Source organism: Ictidomys tridecemlineatus, chromosome 3, assembly GCF_052094955.1.
Source record: "Ictidomys tridecemlineatus isolate mIctTri1 chromosome 3, mIctTri1.hap1, whole genome shotgun sequence".
NCBI lineage: Eukaryota > Metazoa > Chordata > Mammalia > Rodentia > Sciuridae > Ictidomys > Ictidomys tridecemlineatus.
The window spans coordinates 144,083,575-144,103,668 of NC_135479.1; the positions used below are offsets into that span (position 1 = coordinate 144,083,575).

The following is a 20,094-nucleotide window of genomic DNA, read 5'->3' on the forward strand; positions in this document are numbered from 1 at the left end:
GAACAAAAAATATAACTCCAAAAGGTGGTCAAATAGAGAAAATCCCTAATAAAAGAAAGGCAGTTAATTATAGAATTGCATAAAAATAGTGGCAGTCTGTGAAGGTATAAACATTCTCTCGTGCTTACCTGAGAGAAAGTAGAACATGAAAGCAAGAAATTTGGGAATGAACAGAGACTTTAGATTAGCCTGGATACAGATGTTTAAGAGAATATCAAAGATCTTCCTGCTCCATTGAAAGCCTGTAAACAGCATGGCTGTGCTTCCTCCCTGAGAGGCTCAGGCTCTAAGCCCAGGAAAGGTATTCTACCTTCATACAGGAGAATAAATAGCATGGCATTTATTGGTAATTGACAATTGCTAGACTGATAAATAAACATGGTGTCTAAATTTATTTGCTTAATTCTTACCCTAAACTTTTATAAAGGATCATAAATAGATTATCATCTATTTATAAAGTATTTTTAATAGCGTTTTATACATTTTAAGTGTTTTCTATCTTTTAATAAAAAAGTAATTTTATAAACCAAACCACTGAGTATATTTTTCTCAGTTAACAACGTCCACAGGATATCAAGATATTGAAATATGGCAACAGCAGTAATGTTATATCCTAATTGCCCAATGATACCAAAAGTGCTGAGAGAGAAATGAATGCTTGAAGCATAACCTTACTACCTTTGCAACTGACCAGTCAACATCTTCTCTACAACCTCTCTGCCCTGTAGATAAGAAGTTAGCAAAAGCAGGGGGCTGGGAGGCCCATATGAAACAAGTGTGTGTGTGTGTGTGTGTGTGTGTGTGTGTGTGTGTGTGTGTGTGTGTGTGAGAGAGAGAGAGAGAGAGAGAGAGAGAGAGAGAGAGAGAGAGAGAGAGAGAGAGAGAGAGAACGCACGTGTGCATGAGAGCACCTACATATTGAAAGAACAGACTGGAGTCTGAGAGTTTATGTGAAAATGTGCTCTGACCTTAAGGAAAGCCTCCTTTTGTTCCAAATGTTTGCTGATGAGGGGGATAACATGGTCGATCTCTGCTGCTGGCCCCAGTTTATCTCTTCCACCACACCAGTCCTCATCTCTTCGGTACTCTTGCTCTAAGCTCTCCAGAACACTGCATACCTAATGAATCATGGAGAGAAACACTCAGTAAATTAATCAGTTAGGAAGTATTCTTTGAGGACCTTCAGCCCACAGAATTCCACACAGTGACACATTTCATTCAAAATTCAGTCTGTCCATTTAGAGTATGTGGTGACCCTGGGGCACCCAAGAGTCTTAAGAGAAGTCCAGAAGGCAGTGAGAAGCCTGTGTCTGGAGCTTGAGAGACAATCTTCAACTGGAGATATGATTTGGGGATTGTCTTCTTAGAGTTGATAGTAGAAGGCTGTAGCTATGGGGGTTGATGACATTACCAAGGAATAGTATGAAGTAGAAAAAAAGGAAGGAAGATAGTATATTGGAGGCATTTCAAAGTTTTTATATATTTAATATTGGTATAACTTCACAATAAGTGTGAATTTACAGAACAGGAAATGGAATTTTGAGAAGATGCTCAATTTCCAATCATCTGCGCTTGTCCTGTAGTAAGGAGCCTTCAGCAGAGGTAAAGAAGGAAGTTGCCACTGTTGTGTGATTTATGAGCCATAAATGAAAGTCCTCTTTCTCTTCCCCTGGGAAAAATGTCCCAAAGTCCTGCCATAAGGCATGACATCTTAAGGCTCCCTATTGCAAAATGTACATTTTCTTCACAGGGAAAATAAATTTGAGTTAACCTAAAAGACAGTTAAGAAGACGTTCAGTTCTAAAAGTGTGGAGAAGCCATGCTGGGGGACCTTATAAATGACTTCAGGAGAGAACAGAGCATTTTGAAGGGGGTTTGAAGAGAAAGTTAGGTTGGGTCCTACAGTGGGAAATTCAAAGAGGTCTGGTATCATGGACTAAGGGAGGATTCAGAAAGACGAAACTTAAATTCCTGCTTTCCTTCAATAGACTTCGACTACTTGCTTGGATATAGCAACTGGGGGAGCAGCTAAAACTGTCTTTCGCTTTCTCTGAGAAAGCCATCACTTTTGATGAAGGATTTATATCATTGGACAGGATGCTCACTGAGTTATAAACTAAGCTGAAAGATGTCTCAGACAGAACATCCTCATGGCCAGACATGTTTCTCATATCATGAGATGGTCTGTTCCTAAATCCTGGGTTGCTTGTCTAGTCCCATCTCTAGTACTTGTCTTCAAGAAAGACGTTTAAATATGCACAGGCAGACTCTTGTCTTGGGATAAAACAGATTATAGACATACAAAGACATTAAGAATAAGACTACTTGAGATCTGTCCCATGATAAGATTGGACTTACAGCCAATCAATGTAGAAGTTAAAAGTGAAATGATTATCAAGTATAAATCCTTTCATAGGTGAAGAAACAAATCTAGAGAAATAAAGTAACCTTCAGCAAGGTCAGTTCAGGGTCAGATTTTCTGACTCTTAAATAGTACTCTGTCCCCTTCATGATCTTGATCCATCTCAAATGGAAATTTGTACATTAGATCGGGATTAAGTCTCATTTTTTCCCATATAGACATTCATTTGGGTAGTGCCAATTGCTGAAAAGACTTTCCTTTGTACATGGAATTGCTTTGACAAAAATCAAACACCCATATAAATGTGTCAACTTTTATAACCTCCATTCTATTCCATTGTGTCTATTCTTATACCAATATTATTCTGTCTTGATCACTGCAATTTTAGAGTAAATCTTTAAATCAGGTAGTGTAACTCCTCCAAATTTTGTTCTTCCCTTTTGAGATTGTTTTGGCTTTCCAGGCTCTTTGAATTTGCATTCTTTTCATGTGCATTTTATTTCCATGGACATCCTAGAATTGGTATGTCAATATCTACAAAAAAGCTTCCTGGGATTTGATTTGGATTGTGTTGATTATAGATCAACTGGGGAAGTTCTATCATCTTAATCTGCTGCTGTCACTTCTGTGGCCATCAAAAGCATAATCTCTCTGAAAAAAACATAAGAAACATGAAGTGTGTGAACTATAACACTGGTATAGGCTCTTATGGGCATGTTTTCTTTGCTCCAAGGCAGACTTCCCATGGTCCCGATAAGTCATTTAGAGGGGGAATGTATTTTTAAAAAATATTTATTTTTTAGTTGTAGTTGGACACAATACCATTTATTTATTTATTTATTTACTTACTTATTTATTTTTATGTGATGCTGAGGATTGAACCCAAGGCCTTGCACAGGCTAGATGAGTACTCTACTGCTGAGCCACAACCCCAGCCCAGAGGTATTTATTTTTTATTTATTTCTGCTAGGGAGCAGTTCCATGAGAAAACTATTTTCCACTGAATAAAATTAGTCCTGTTTGAAGCCTCTATTTCATGAAAAGAATTTCATATAGCACCCAAATCATTTAAAAAATATTCTTAGGCCTTGCCCATATTTGATGTACTGACGTAATGGTAACATATCTGCATCTTCAGGGCCCTGCTGTACACATCTCCTGCCACTTCTCTCATTGCTGCACTATCTTAACCACTTAGGCTCACAGTTCCCCAAGGACAGAGCTGAGTTTCCTCAAATAGGCTGGAAACCCCAGGGATGGCAGGGTCATATGTTTTTCAAGCAGTGCATAATGACTAGTTGCAGTAGATTATATTATTGTTCAATAAATATTCATTTTCCTCTCCAGAATTTCATTGGAGGCATTGTTACCTCACTGATGGCTTGGCCATGTGATTGTTTGGGCTAATGGGACATTAGAGAATGTGACAGAAGTAAAGTCTTGAGATGCTCTTAGACAGTAGGTTTTGGGCTCTTGCACTTTCTGTCTTTAACTATAAATGTGCCTCAAGTAGCTGCTGGACAAGGAGGGTGAGAAACACAGGAGCATCCTTGGATGCAAACTGCAGCTTGGAACCTCGCTCTACCAAGCTCAGCTAAGATTAGTTGAACCCTAGATACTTAAGCAAAAAATAAATGCTTTTTGTTTTATGCCAGTGAGTTTTTACTGTGGCAAGAGCTGACTGATACATTGCTCAAATCTGGCATTTAGTATGCACCTCATTTCTGTTTTAACACTTCAGTACAGATATGATGAGTTTGAGAAATAAATCACATGGTTCACTGCTATAATGAAAAAGATGATAAGGAAGCCAACTGTGGTGTTTCCACACGTCATTCTTTTATTCTCCAAGTTTGTGCTGAGAGGACTGGCTCCTTGTTGGAGTCGAATTACAGAGTTGCAATGGGAAGCAGAAAGCAGCCCTCTGTCAGCCTCAGCGCACACGCCTCCTACCTTTCCCTCACCTGTTCAGAAGTTTTGTAAAAGGCCACAGATGCGTTCACCAGTTTTAACCGATCTTCCATCTTCAGCATGAGCTGCTGCCAGTGGAGGGCCACCTTTTCTGCACATTCCCGGATGGCGTCCGCATCATAGTGGCCAGCCTGGAGCAGTGCCTCAGCTTTCTGCTGTACCTGCAGGGCACTCTGGTGCGTCTTCTGCAAGGAAGTGGCATGAAAGAGGGACTGGGCACAAGGGGAGGAGAGAGAGGTCCGTGGGAACAACCCAGGCGTGGTATGGGAGGGGGTGGAGTGAGGCGTGAGTGGAAAGATGCAGAAAAGTTAAAGTGCTTTAAATGACTGATCCATTATGTCATGAAGATTAACACAGTATTGTTTTAAAGCATATTTTTTAAAAGGATATTATACATTTTCATTAACTGGTCTCTCAAGACCTTAACTTCCATCCCAGACCTTACTTTTTAATTGCATCACCCTGGATTTTAAGGACATTTCGATTCTGTGGTAGAGAAACAGGTTGCATGTAAGTCTGTTCTCTGGTACATTAAATTTCCTTTTCAAATCTAATTATGAAAAGGTTCATCATTAAGCTTTCAAAGAAGTTTTTCCCCTGCTGCAGTCCCATTTTATAGATCAAGTAAATATAGCATATTAACCCAAAAATACTCCATGTAAAATAAATTTCAGATTATGATACAGCCATTTTAAACATTAACCAGTTGAAAAGGATTATAGTAAAAGGAATAAATTTGGCAGGTTAATAAAGCTAGAGAGCAGCCTCTCACATCTTCCCTTAGTTACTTCACCAAAGAAGCAGAGTAGTATGACAGATAACTCAGCCCAACCTGTGATTTTCACATTTTTTTACATTTGCTTTTAGGATATTTACATATATATTTTTCCTTAATGCTTTTTGAAACAGGCTAAATGTAGTTTGCCTTCTCTGAGTTCACGCTAACTATACAAGGTAGGATGAGGCTGGAGGACTGGGTGCCAGGGAGGAACCAAATGGGACTGGAGTTTTCCTAAAAACAGAGTCCTGGTGTGGATGATCCATGTGAGAATTTCAGAGCCCAAGTGACTTGAAAGAGCTAACAGCACTGCTGCCTATCTCTCTGGGGTCATTCTGGCCTAGTGGTATAGTACTCATTTGGCTTTTGTACTTTTAGGAGGATTCAACTTAGCTAGAAGTGAAAAGGGACAGTGACTGAGACTGTTCTCAAGAGCGAATCCATTCAAGACTGCTTGGGTCTGGGTAGGCCCTCCCTCATTCTAACCTGCGTTCCCCTGGGTTCCCACATTTGCCCTTCGCCCCCACTGCAGACTGCAGTCCATACACTCCTTTTCCACAGTCTATGGACCCCTTCTGGCTTCCCTTTTCTTGTTCCCGAATCTGCAGTAGCTCCCTAGAATGACCTCCTCTAGCAATCCAGACCCCATGGTGCTGTGGCCTTTCCACTGTCCCTCTGTCCTGTGTCGGCATCAGGTTCCTAACTGAGAACGAAAGCAGAGAATCAACACTAAAGGCAGAAATGATCCACTACAAACCCCTGGTTTTCTATGCCTGGTTTACTGGCACTGTCTTTTCCCTGCTGCTAGATGCAGAGGTGCTAAGGTCAGTCCTTGCCTTTCCTTCACTCCAGCAGAGCTCTGATCTATTCCCCGGGCTTCTATTACCTCATCATGACCTGCACACACCTCAATTTGTGAGCAGCATTCATTCAGTTGGTCTAACTGCCTGTCCCATGTCAGTCTGTTACAAAGACACATTCTCAGCAAAGGAAATGATCTTCCTAGTGAACAGAGGGGCCATTGTCAGTGAGTGGGAAGGGATTTCAGTTCCTCGAGTTCCACAGTGGAAACTGAACTCCTCTTCTCTGTGAACAGTTTTCCCTGTTCACCTACCACTTCTGTTGATACTCCACTTTCCCCTGCCACTTGGGATTGCAGTCTTGATATTATTCATGACTCCCCACTCCCTCAACCCACCCAGTCCAGCCATTACTACTTCATACACAAACTGCTAGGGGGGTGACATAAGTAGTTTTCTTTTCTAATTTTTCTATTTCTAATCTACCAAATCCATCCTTCACGTGTGTGCGTGCATGCATGCGTGAGTGTGTGTGTATGTGTGTGTGTGTGTGTGTGTGTATGTGTGTGTGTGTGTGTGTTGGTGGTGTGCTGGGGATTGAACTAAGGGCTGCAAGCATACTAAATATTTATTTTGACCACTAAGCTATTGCAGTTATATGGCAGTTTTGCTTAATTCTCTGTAATAGGAAGTGTTTGTAATAAGTGACATCTAACATTCTTTCCATCTCTAAAGCTCTCATTTTATGCTAAATATCACTCCCTTCTCTTAATTCAAAAGCCTTACCATGGTTCCTCCATTGCTATGAAATTAAGTCCAAACTTGGTATTTGTCATTAAAAGTACATTACAATTTGGCCCTAGCTACTTCTATAACATTATCACCTACTGCTTCCCCTGCAACCTTCTGCAAACACACCACATGCTTTCTTACCTCCCTTTGCTACCTCCTTTCTTCCTGCCATGATGGATACCCTCTGTATCCTCCTAAGGCAGTGTCTTAGCTTTCCTTTGAGACTCACCTAAGGTCTGCCCTCCTCAACCAGGCCTTTTTAGATGATCTGAGACTCACAGAAAAATGACCCTACTCCTATGTCACTCATCTAACCCTTGGTCATTACTTAGACTGTAAAACTCTCAAAGCAAGGGCAGTTTGGAAAATCATTTAAGCATCTGTCATTTATCCAGTGTTCACACTCTGTGCTGGGCATTATGCTTACACATATTTTCTACTTTTCCCAACACTACTACAATGTGGATATTACTACTCCCATCTCAGAGATTAAGAAGCAGAGTGCCCAGAAATGCACAACCAAGGAAGTGATGAACCCAAGAGGGAGACTCAGGTTTCATCTACTCCCAAACCTATGTCCTTTCTACTATATCATACCACATCATCTTATCTCTAGGAATATAATGGTAACTATAGTAGTTCTCATTTGGAAGAAGGGTTCACAAGATGAACATTAGTGATTATGGTAATTATATGGCTTTACCTCAATACATTAAACCAGCATGTAACTATCATCATAAACCTGTTATCATGCCCTTCTCTGAGAGTGGAGGTATAGGCTGGATTTTCCTATAAGTTATGGTATAAAATAAGTTCTCTTCCTTACTCTGAAACTCATTATCATTTAATAGTCCTGAGCACTTCTTTTTCCCCTTTAATTTCCTAAATAATAAACTCTTATCTATGTGGCATAATCTTTGCTTCACTAAGCTTAAATCATTATTTTGCATTTATTTCTACTCCCTATTATCAAATCCCATTGTGTGTTATATGTTTAAGACAAGGATTATCAAGGGCATTCGTATTTAGGAGTATGCAGAAGAAAATTGAACTGAATCAATTGCTCTTATTATCTAGTTTTAGCTACTTTTTTTTCTGGCATAATGTTTATACTTAAAATGCATAAGAGGATTTCAAGTAAAAATGGATTTTAAAAATGAGCTTTTCTTTTGAAGTTCCTGAAGAAACATCAGCTGCCTCTATTGATATTAACATATAATAATCCAGGTTTGCTTGATAGAGCTTTTCTGCACCTGGGTGCTGAGTACTTCTGTCCATTCTGAGTGGTTCTGGGAAAGATTTACTGAAACCAAGGCTTCTGATAAAAATTTTGATCTTCCCTGGAGAGACTGAAACCTTCAACCCAAGGAGGTTGCCCAAACTAGGGTTAGCAGATATCCGGGTTTATAAAGGACAGTTCTACTCTATGTCTGTTCTTTTGACTTAGTAATTCTCTTCAATTTGTAAAGTGTCTCAGTTTACACAATAAATTATATGATCATCCTACTAATAGCTATTTTATTTTCCCTTATAGAACCCCAGGTTCTTTCTTAGGGTCTATTAAGTCAAATCCTGTTTGCTATTAGCAATCATTGTAAAAGCTTCCAATAATACTATCAAAATGGGGTAAGCCAAACCAGACTTAGACTTCCTTTAAAATTGCCTTCATCCTCCCTGGCATATTTTCCTCCTGATGCAGAACCTTACAGAGACCCCCTGGAGAAGAAGCATATGCTGAAATTCTGGTTCTGTTCTTGTTATTCTAGCCATACTGAAGATCCTGCCTACCTCCCATTCCTAAGATCTTCCAGAAATCCTATCTGCTCTGCTCTGCCCTCTTGAGACCACAGACACCAACCTTAGAGTTGCTATATCTCAATATAAATTCTAAAGACTAATTGATCAAGTTTTACCAATATAGAAACCTAGGACTGATTGGGAGGCATTAATCATAATTTAATCATCTGACAAGTCTCTATGCTGCAAGGATACTGCAGCATCTGAAAGAAATTAATACATACTGCATATGCAGCTGTGTGGAATTTAGTCATTTCAATAGCACTGTGAAAGCATTTACCTACATCTTCTTTTTATTTTTTCCTCCCAGTTCTGGGGATTGAACACAGGGGGTACTCTGCCACTGACCTACATCTTCAGGCATTTTAAACAATTATTTATTTTGAGACAGGAACTCACCAACTTGCTGAGGTTGGCCTTGAACTTGCAGTCTTCCTAGGCTCCAGAGTCCCTAGGATTACAGGCATGCACCACCACACATGGCTCATCTACCTGCTCTTTCTTGCCAACTCACTAAGATGCTCAGGTGTGTCATGACACTTGGTCTTTCCTGCTTAACATTTCTTTAAGGGACTAGAAATTTAATCATCTGACAAAGCATGTAAACCTTCTCATTCATGAAGAAAAAGAGGCCAAGAGTGGCTTTGTCTCTGCCTAACCTCCCTCATCGCTTCTCATGCCTCTGGTCTGATTGCCCAACCCTCACTGCTTCCTATGCCCTAGTGGAAACATGACCACTGAGTGCCTGATTATAACCCCAATCCTATCTATAGTGACTAGGTCCCAGCACTACTGTATTTGGTTGTGTCAGCAAACTGCAATAGAGATAGCTGATGATAATAAAACTTCTCTCCTCTGGTTAATTCCTCCTTAGAAAGTGATTTTCCCATATTGTGCATAAAACATATAGTTTATTTTAAAATCTCAAATCGCAGACCATACTTTTAGGACTAATAATCATTTCTAAGAAGATTATCAAGTATCTTATAGTAACATGTCATTCATCTTAATATTATTATTTATGAAAACAAGATGATTTCTGGAAAATTAAATAGTTGAATTCAATCAATATTTAGTTTTAAAATGCTTAGCAATCAGCTGGATTACTGCATTAAAGGCATCGTATGGGCACAGACAGTTAAATTTTTACTATTTTTCCATTACTGTTGTGCAAAATACCCACTAACAATAATTTTTTAGAAAATAACAGCTTTGTAGCTCTTACTCAGAAGTGGGCTAATTTCTATGATAATCTACAGAATAATGAGTGTCTTTGAAGTTTTCACTCTTTGTCTCTATTCCCATTGGTACTGAACTTATTTTATTTTTAATACAATTCTCATGTCCCATTTCCTATTCTTTCCTCAAACCACTGTGAAGCAATCAGCTTAAGTCTCTTTGGGAAGGAGGATGTCCTAATAGAAAGGACAATTAAAGGTATTATTTAAAGCATGGCAACATTTATATTAGATTATTATAAGTGGAGTTTATTTTAAAATAGGTTTTCATTTTAAAATGGTTCCGGTTCCCAGTTTAAAATAGGCTTTCATTTTAAAATGGTCCCAGTTGGTAACTTCTTCTAGTTGCAGTTTACTCCCTAAATATGACTTCTACCAGCATTATTGAACAACCACTTTAGCAAGGCAGACATGTGTGATCTGCTCCAATGCTGGTTGTCCTTGTTAGAAGATAGACTTTGACCTATAAACCAAATGGTTAGAAATACAATAAAAAAATATGATCCCAATTTAGTAGAAACTCATGCACTTGTTTATTAGGTCTGAGGGATTTTCAATTGGAAGTGAATTCTAACTTTTAGCTTTACATTTCTCAACTGGCACATAATCTATACTGTGTAAATATCTCAAAGTACCAGGGCCCTGAAAGGCTGAAGGCCCTGATGAGTAAGATTCTCATTCATAGTGTGCATACTTGACTTCTGATGCTGGCCTCCTTGGGGGCATGAAGCCCTACACTCACTTTCCCATCAGTACCTGGGTAGGAGGGAAGCTTCCTGGACCTGAAAGAGTAAAGACTCCCACACCTGAAGGAACACCCGACCTCAGGGAATCATGATGCCCCAGGCACAGAGCAGAGAGGGGGACAGAAAGCAGTGCAGTCAGATTTGGTTGTTACCTCGATGGCCAGTTGGAACTGCTCATGCTCCCGCTGTAGCTGTTCTGCTTCAGACAAAGAGCTGGCATTGACCAGGCTGGCGTTGAGCATGGACTCTCCATTGCGGATCCATCCCAGGACCTAGGGAATCAGGATAAGGAACAGAGGTGAATGGCTTTCCATAGCTTCCCCAGAGTGTTGCCTTATCTAAAGGCACTTCATTCAAAGGACAGAGTTCAGGAAGGGTCTTAGATGGTCAGCTCCCCAATCTCACTATCACCTTGTGACATAAGGAGTTTATTTTATGTGCCAATTTCATTTCCAGGTCTATATATTATTTCCTCCCTTTACCACCCACTAACTAACCTAATTTCCTCACTCATTTAAGCATCAATCTGATTGTATGTGTGTCTAAAGTTCCTTCAGGAATATTGAATGGTATAAATAAGTAAATTCCAACTGTTGGTATCCTATTCTTTTTTTAAGACCCAGTTCAAACAACAACAACTTCCTGAAATCTTCCACGCCTCATCATTCCTATTAGGAGCAATCTCTTCCTTTTTCAGCACAACCATACTACTTTGTATGTATCACCTATATGTTAATCACCACAGCTGACTTCTTCAGTTATTTTAACCTAAATTTCATTTTCCCCTTAGAAGGTAAACTCCCTGAAGACTGGGGCAATCTATTAGTCATATCTTAATATCACATGGTGCCTAGTACAGTATCCTACCTATCATGGGTGTGGTATAATAATGTTTTAAAAGTAATGAAGAAGACCCAAGTTATACCTGAGCGGTGAGTCCAACCTCCCTATACCTTACAAAATAGTCAGGAATAAATGGAGTTGGGGTTTGCTAGGTAAAATTATAATGGACTTAAATTATTTAGAGGCTATGGCTGGGCTGAATACAATTTCTGGGTGAACGTAATGAGTAAGTGGGGCAAAGAAAACTCAGCTAAGCAATATTAGGATAGAAGAAGATACAGCTAGCAGATAGTCCTAGTTTGTGAAATGGGCAACTATCTAGTTTAACAGAGTCTGTGTAAAATAGTCCACCTGGGAGAGTTAGGCTCTGCAAACACACCTGTTGTGTTGTCACCAGAATGCAGCTAAATATCTTCTTTTCTAGGGACTCTAAGGTTTTTGCTTGGTGAGGAAATGAAACTTCTCTGGAAATTTTAAAGTCAATAAATACCATCTATCTGTTACCTCATGCCAAAGGAAGAGACACCATGATATGTTTCAGATTTGCTTTCAAATTTTTTTCTCCCCTCAACTTCCTCATGTTAAACAACTGGAAAATACCAAGGCTGGTCTGCCTTATTGTGCATGGATAACATTGGGGCACAAGTCCTGCTGGAGCTGGGCTATTTGGATTGAGATGTTAATTCATGGCCAGTCTGGCAGGTTGTGGATGAGATGCCAATCTGTAAAGCAATTGGTTGCAGGAAATAACCACTCAGAGTGTACGTGTGAAATTCCTGTTGTCACTGGTGGACTGTGGCTGGCTAGCTAGAGGTGCTAATGATTTTGAAAAGCTGCCTGAAAGTTTGCATTCATAGATTGCATGTCCAAATGCTCTTCTCTTTGGAAGATGGAGTTCATAATATGTATTTTGAACTGTGTCTCTATGTACCATGTTTCACTGTATTCTGCTTAGTTTAGAGATTATTTAAGAGTGTCAGAAAAACATTTTCTCTATGTGCAACACAAATCAATGCTCCTTCTGGGCCTCCTGAGTATTGCTGGAAAATTCTTCTCCTCTCTAGTTTCAGCCAACTGGAAACATCAGTGATAGCTATGGTGGTGGAAATACCCGTTTACCAGCTTTTCCACCTAGAAATATCATGTGTTTGGTCCCCAGTTCTTTTATTAAATCATATCCTATTGTTCATTTTATTTCCCAAATACTGTTTATAAAATACTCTTTATAAAATAATTTTGAAGTTCTAAACATTTGATTTAAAAAAATTTTAATTGTAGATGAACAGGATAATACCTTCATTTATATATTTTATGTGGTGCTCAGATCAAACCAATTGCCGTACACATGCAAGGCAAGTGCTCTACCACTGAGCCACAACCCCAGCCCCTAAACATTTGATTTTAAGAAAATAAGAATACATGGTAGTTTATACCCATGGCTTATTCCATGGTGAGATTGATCCCCATGAATGAGTCAGCCCCAGAAGTAGAACTGGCATAGTTTAGAAAAAGCATAAATTTGAAGTCAGAATACTTGACTTTGTAACTTACCTGGAAAAATCATTTAACCTATCTGAACCTCAGTTTTCTTATCTGTAAAATAAGGATAGTTGCACCTTCCCTTTTTGTATTACAGGGTTGATGTAACATACTGGAAATGTAAAGTTTGATAATGATGATGGTGTTGGTGTTTGTGATGTCTGGTAGTGCTGTGATTCTTCATTTATACTTTTCCCAATGAAAAGAGAAAAATTTTAGATATAGTAAGCTTTATTCAATAGTTTGAATGAGCTTATTGACATATTCTGATGTTTCTTAGGTTGTTGTCATCATTACCCTTTATACTCTGATTATGGACAACTCTTGTAGGTGTAATTTTCTATTATTGGGATCTTTTATCCTCCTGATTCATAAAATTTGTTAGTTATTATCCTGTGGGCATCCAAATATGTGCTAAGAGACATGAAACAAAATGAGAAAATATTGCTTCTACTAATCTTGAGCAGTGTGAACTTAGAAATATCATTTAATACAAGGCACAGTTTTCTCATCTGTAAAATGTGAAAATTTTTCTTGCCTTAAGCAAAAGGTAAAGATGAAATTAAATCACTAATATACAAATATTTTCAAACCATAAAATCAGAAGGAGAGTGGACTAGAGTAACTGGACGTGGATGTCCACACCTGATGATGACATTTAAGATGGGAAGACAAGGCCTTGTAATAATGCATGCTGAGGAAGCTGCATGCCGATGACTGTGTTCTTGAGGTCATACCTACAATAAAGTTATGAAGTTACACTTCAGGCGACCAACTCTTAGGATTGCTATTATAGATGACCCATCACAAGGCACAATTACTTCTGAAATAGGAAAAATACTTAGGAATTTTTGGTAGTAGGGAACCTGTCTTAATCCTAGAATTCCTTACTTCTAAAAATTCCTATCTCTGAGATTGTACACATTCATTCTTCCTGGATTTATGACTATCCATTTGCCATGTGTCTTTTTACTTATCTGCATTTTGAAAGAAAAGGATGGTACATGTCCCTTTGGTTCCCCATCTTTTGGATCTGCTTGAATACCTTTCTACCTTTTACATACAGTCACCAGAACTGAACACAGTATTCTCCACAGGAGTATAAGGTCAGGCTAATATTATTTCCCTTTGTTTTGAATATATACTTGATCATATGGAAATTTTGGCAAATATTTAACCTGAGGAAGCAATCTGATATCTTATAAATTGATTTTAGCTTATTTTCTGCTAAATGCACTGCTTTGCAAGAATAACATCTGGAAATTCATTTAGTTTTATACCCATTAGGTCATTTTTTTCAATCTTCCTGAATTATCTAATGGATGTGAGGTCATCTTTACTGGAGTGGTAATTTTCCTGGAAGCAGTCTGAGAATTCTGTGGGGTTTGGAGGGTAATCTGAGGGGCACATGGGTGGCCTGGGGACCTAGGCCAAATTCTGTAATTGGGGGAGTGGTTTTCCTTCAACATTTCCCCAGAGGCAGCTCTTAGAAAGAAAGTCAGTTGCATTCCTCAATTTCATTTGTTTTGGATAATCTTCAGTCAGTCTATGCACCTTTCTCACTTGTAAAAGCTTCGTTTAATATAATTTTGGTGTAACTACATTTCTGATTATGATGCCTACACATGGCAAGAATTACACTCATGGGATTATAGTTCAAAACTGTATAAGCTTTGAACTTATACAGTTCAAAGCTTATAAACCTTTAATCTAAAAGCTGTATAAACCTTTAATCTAAAAGCTCCAACAATAGAGATGTATCATAATACATTATTTTATCTCCCTTTCTGTCTAAATTAATGGCATTTCAATTAAGGTATCTTTTTACTTTTCTTTTTTTCCTCTATAAGAGTATATTCAAAAGAGAAACTCTCAAGCCAGTGTCTAAATTTAGCCTCACTGATCAATACTGACATCTAAATTAACCTGCTTTTTCCAAGTGTCAACAGTTTCCAAATCAATATTTCCTGCTCCACCAATTTCCATCAAACACAAATGCCTTCTCTGAAACTGGATCAGACAAATCCCTAAAGAAAGAGCCTACACTGACAAGGAAAACAGGTTTGTCTAATGAGGCATGGTGGCTTAACCAAGTAGCAGTCCCTTGGTGATCAAAGGGCTACTGTCTTTTGCAAAGGTCTTTGTAGGTTTCTTCAGAGCTGGACTTGAGCAAGCTTATACAGTTTTGAACTATAATCCCATGAGTGTAATTCTTGCCATGGTGGGAAGAGAACATCTTCCCACCCCTACAGAAGAACTTTTTGTCCTCCAATGCATGAAATTATGAATGGGAATAAATGCAGATATTAGTCAACCCAGGATTACTCAGATATAAACAATCTAGTTTTCCACTTGACAAACTACCTATCATCCCAGAACCCACTTTATATAGGATGTATACTTAAAGAATGAAAATTCATTTCAATTTTAATATCAGCTTAAGGAAAACATAATTATGGAACTGATTCTACTATTGATGCTGGGGCAAAAAAAAATAAATAAAATTAAAAATCCAGGAACAAAAGCAAAACTATGTCTTCCATTTTAAAGTCAAATAGGAATGACTACCCTGTTATCTACTTTTTTTTTTTCCCCTATCAGATGATTATTCAATCCTGTCTTCTGCTACTGATAGAAATTCCCAGGCTTGAGAGCAGGGGAGGAGTTTGATGACCTGTTGGAGCCCTGCTGGCTTTAGGTGCCACACTCTCCATGCAGCCAAGACCATGTCTGCCTGTCTTTTCAGACATGGTATCAGCCAGGCCAGGAAAACCTTAGACTGGGTTCTGCTGGAGGGCTTCTCTCTAATGCTCCTGTGCGAGTATGAGGCCCCCTAGAGGCGAGACTTGCATTTAGGCAGCTTGGGCTCAGGTTTCAGCAAACTACTGTAAGCCCTGGAGAGCACTAATTCTGTGTGCCTCAGTTTCCTCATTTATAAAGAAAACATAACACAATTTCCCTCATGGGAATGTTATTTTTAAAATGAGATCATAAAGGGAAAAGTACCTCTCATATGAAAAGAAAGTACTATCACTTATGCTAAAAGTTTCAAAATTTGTGTACTCATTACTGCTCTGAGCCTGCTAGGAATTCTAACATGTCCTTATGAATAACATTTCTATTTAGAGGCTCATGTGTATCCCACTGTAATTAGGCAGAAAACACCTGGATGGCAGCTCTGTGATCCAGTCTTGCATGGGGCTCAGTGATTTGATTTCATCTGTGCTGAATATAGACCTTTAGCATGGCATGTGGCTGGGCTCTGGCTGAGCACTGATTGAAAGAAAAGAGGAATGAAGATGATTCTTCCCAGTATAATAAATAACGATGTAATAATCATGGCATAAGCATTAGCAAGGGATATCTTGAATACAGGTGAGTGAGAAATAGTTAAATAAAATATGACATTTTTGTCTCTTGTACTCCATTAATACATTTAAACCTAAAATCTCTTGTAGACATTGTACATAAGAATGTTTAAAGGTGGAAAATATTTCTCTTCTTAGGATAACTTGGGCCTAGAGGAAGCAGGGGGTCAGGGTTGCTTAGAGGAATAGGGAGCAGAAAGCAGCAACCACTGAGGTGATGAGGTCCTGCCCTGCAGGAGGCCCTCTGGCACCTGTGGAGGGCAGTGGTGTGTTCTTTCCTCATTGTGATCATAGTCTGGTGACCTCTCTAAGCTTCAGTAGCCTCATCCTTAAAACAGGACTAGTATCTGCTTCAAAGAGTGTTGTGAGGATTGATGGAGATGGAAAAGGTACATAGTATTGGCACTGTTATTGTATTTTTACTTCAATCTTTGTTTTAAAAGATGCCAATTCATTATGTTCACAAGAATTACTATTTCTCAGTCACCTGTATTCAAGATATCCTTTGCTAATGCTTATGCCATGATTATTACATTGTTATTTATTACAGTCTGCTCATGATATAAATAGTAATCATTATAGTAAATAAAGTGTTCCCCCAAAGCTCCTAGGTTAATACATGAATATTCAGAGGTAAAATAACCAGATTATAGAGTGGTAACCTAATCAGTCCATCCTAGTTTGAATGGATTAACTGGGTGGTAACAGTAGGTGGGTGGGGTCATGACTGAAAGAGGTGGGCTACTGGGGGTATGCCGCACAAAGGGTTCATTTTTCCTGAGGCCTCTTTTGCAATTGCTCTGTTTTCTGGCCACCATAAGATGAGCAGCTTCCCTCTGCCAAGACCTTCCACCATGATTTTCTGTCTTACCCGGGGCTCAGAGCAATGGGGTCAGCCAACCATAAACTAAATGCTCTGAAACCATGAGTTCAGAGTGAATTCTTCCTCCTCTAAGTTGTTGTTCTCAAGTATTTTTGTCATGGCAATGAAAAGCTAACTCACCCCGAAATTGGTATTGAGAAGTGGGGTTGTTGCTGTGACTAACTTGACCATATGGTTCAGAAGCATTTGGAACTGGTTTGATGGTCTGTCTCACTTTGGGCCCACAGAAGAGTCAGTTGGCCATGGACTGAACCTCTGAAAACTAACAGTAATATTCACAAATGTATCACTTATCATTAGGTACACATTCCTGAGGTCTGAATGTGTCCTGCAGTAAAATGCCTGGTATAAGGCCTCATGCAGAGAAGAATTCTTTGATCTTTTTTAAAATCAACTTTTAAATGTCCAGAAAATGTTCCTTTAAGAGTCACATACACATTGGAAATAATGATGGAAATGACTACTACTTAACAACTATCAGCTATGTGTCAGGTACTGTCACAAGGATATAGGTACCTCAAATTTATCAATGTAACTCTGGACTCTGTGACAGGATTAAGTATAGAAAGGAACAGAATAGATTCAGTGACAGAGGACAACATGGGAAATCTCTGGAATGCTCTCCCTAGATTATAATGTGCTATAGCTTGGGGCATTTTACCATGGAGTCTATTAGGTACAGCAGCCAAACTTTCAGAAATTAATGAGTCCTTATCTATTTTTTAAGGCTTGGATACTCAGAGGTTACACCTGTGGCTGTGGCTCTGCATGCCTCACCCACAACAGGAGCGGGCACCAGGCCAGGCTCACCTGTTTGACCTCGGCCTGGAGGTGCCGCAGTTGGAGACACTGCTCTAGCCGCTTGTGGGTCTGTTCCGCGTTGAGCTCCAATTCATGCTGCTTCTCATGGAGAAACTCTAGCAGCTCTTGCACCTGGGCTGCCAGATCAATGTCTTTTTCACAGATTAACTCAATTCCTGATTTTAAAAAAATGTAAATATTTAAAAACCACATAGTTCTGTGAAGACAACATTTCCTTAATATTCGTAAGAAAACTGGATTTGGAAGTGACCATTATCAGTACCCTCCCAACCTCTACATATCCCTCTGTTCAGCTAGACAGATCCCCATAAGTGGCCCTTATTTAGGATGCTCAGCCCACGCCAGCTCTTTTGGGTTAACTGATCCTTTACCTGGAGTTACTTTTCAATAAGTGATCAGCTCTTAACTACCAAATGGAATTAGATAGTTGGCGCTCTGGAAATCCATCCCTGTTCAACATCACCCACTAGCCCCTGACAGGAGATTTCGATTTCCCAACACCCAGAATATTCACAAGCAAGCCTCTAGGTCAAATCAGAAAACATAAAACTAAACTAAATGGACCCTGTTTTAGGAAATTCTGCCAAGGGCACATTCTCTTTTAAGGTCAGATATAATTTCTCATTAGATGGGAAGTACACTATGATGAGAGTAGCTGGGGAGTGATGATTTTATTAGCCAACTTTTTGCCTCTAAAAAAAAAAAAAGCAAGGCTTAGAAATAGACGCTAGCAGGGCTGGGATGTGGCTGAAGTGGTAGCGCACTCGCCTGGCATGCATGAGGCACTGGGTTTGCTCCTCAGCACCACATAAAAGTAAAAGATATTGTGTCTATCTAAAAAAGTAAAAAAAAAATATAATATATATATTAAAGAAATACACGCTGGCTCTCAAACACATACTATAAATACACCCTAGCAACATCACAAGGATATTGAATGCTTATCCATTTCACACAAGGAAAATTTGTTCATTATTCCACTAATTCAAAACAATTAGTAAGCCCAGTCATTGACAAGCTTCCAGTGTTAATAAACCACCAGCCTGTAATAGGGACCATGAATTGATATCTGCTAGCCAAAATCTGTGGTTCCATTCCTTCTCTACCTTCCTGTCTGCCCTTTCCCTATACCTCTCCCAACACCTGAGTGCAGATGTATACACACGTGTTCTCCTTACCCTGCCAACACTTCTATTTATACATTATCTCCACGGGTTCGGAAGTAGCCTTTCTCAAATGGATTTCTGCTTTAGGATACAAACTCTCAAAGTAAAGGGACTGCCTTAGTTATCCCAGTACTTTTGTTGCTAGTGAGTTGAACTATAGTCCTTTTTTAATTCTCAGAGACAACATGGAAAATGTACCATCTTCTGAACCAGTCCTGAGGGTTAAAATATGGGTCTTGGGCAAGACATCTAACCTGTCAGAAGCTTCATTTTCTTCACATGTAAACTACAACTTTGCAAACCAATCTACTTATCTACCTACCTACCTTATAAGTTACCTCTTAAATTTGTTGGGATGATAAAATGAGATAATACATGTAAAGCACATGACATGTACATATTGTATGCTTATGTTATATACATGCATTCAATGTAGATCCATGTACCCATAATAAATACAGATTACTGCTCCTAGTCCCATAGTTTTCCCTAGTTCCTGGCACTCACCTTAAACTTCCAACTTTCTGCCCTCTTCCATTCATTCCCTCTGGGTTCCTGTCTCTGACTTGGTGCAATTTGTGATTTACGTTGTTTCTTTATTTTAATTGTCTACCTATTTTTGATTCAGACTTGTTCAGATCCTCAGCTTCGGGAAAATCATTTTACTCAATCATTTTCCTATTCTGACCTCTGACTCTACTTGGCTCTGTAACCTCTTCTGTCCAAATCCTTTCCCTGGTTCCTTATCCTATAAATGATGGCCCAAAGCAGTTGTGGTTCTAATGCTAACACTTTATCTGAGATGCGGAAAAATAGGGACTTGACCCACAATGGGATTCAGACTCAAAAACCCAGCAGGTATGTCCTCAAATTATCCATGGTGATCAAATTCAAAGGAACCCACCAATCTTAATAAATGACCTAAAAAAAAAAAAAGCCCCTTTGGGAGACATCCCTGTCACTCTGACTCTCACCATAAGAACTTCTTC

The 20,094-nt window shown here is 39.0% G+C and overlaps 1 protein-coding gene across 27 annotated transcripts in view; it reads right to left on the minus strand.

Moving 5' to 3' along the window:
* Kalrn (kalirin RhoGEF kinase) overlaps nt 1–20,094 on the minus strand; it is a 626,048-nt gene that overhangs the window by 250,761 nt on the left and 355,193 nt on the right. For 21 of the 27 annotated variants that reach the window (XM_078044068.1, XM_078044066.1, XM_078044072.1 and 18 more), the window contains exons 15-18: nt 17,928–18,094; nt 10,637–10,756; nt 4,327–4,545; nt 969–1,118 (exon numbers count right to left, since the gene is read on the minus strand). In XM_078044068.1, the coding sequence (XP_077900194.1) occupies nt 969–1,118; nt 4,327–4,545; nt 10,637–10,756; nt 17,928–18,094 (656 nt within the window). The remainder of the gene's footprint in view (nt 1–968; nt 1,119–4,326; nt 4,546–10,636; nt 10,757–17,927; nt 18,095–20,094) is intronic. The other 6 variants (XM_078044074.1, XM_078044070.1, XM_078044071.1 and 3 more) reach the window with 1 other exon arrangement.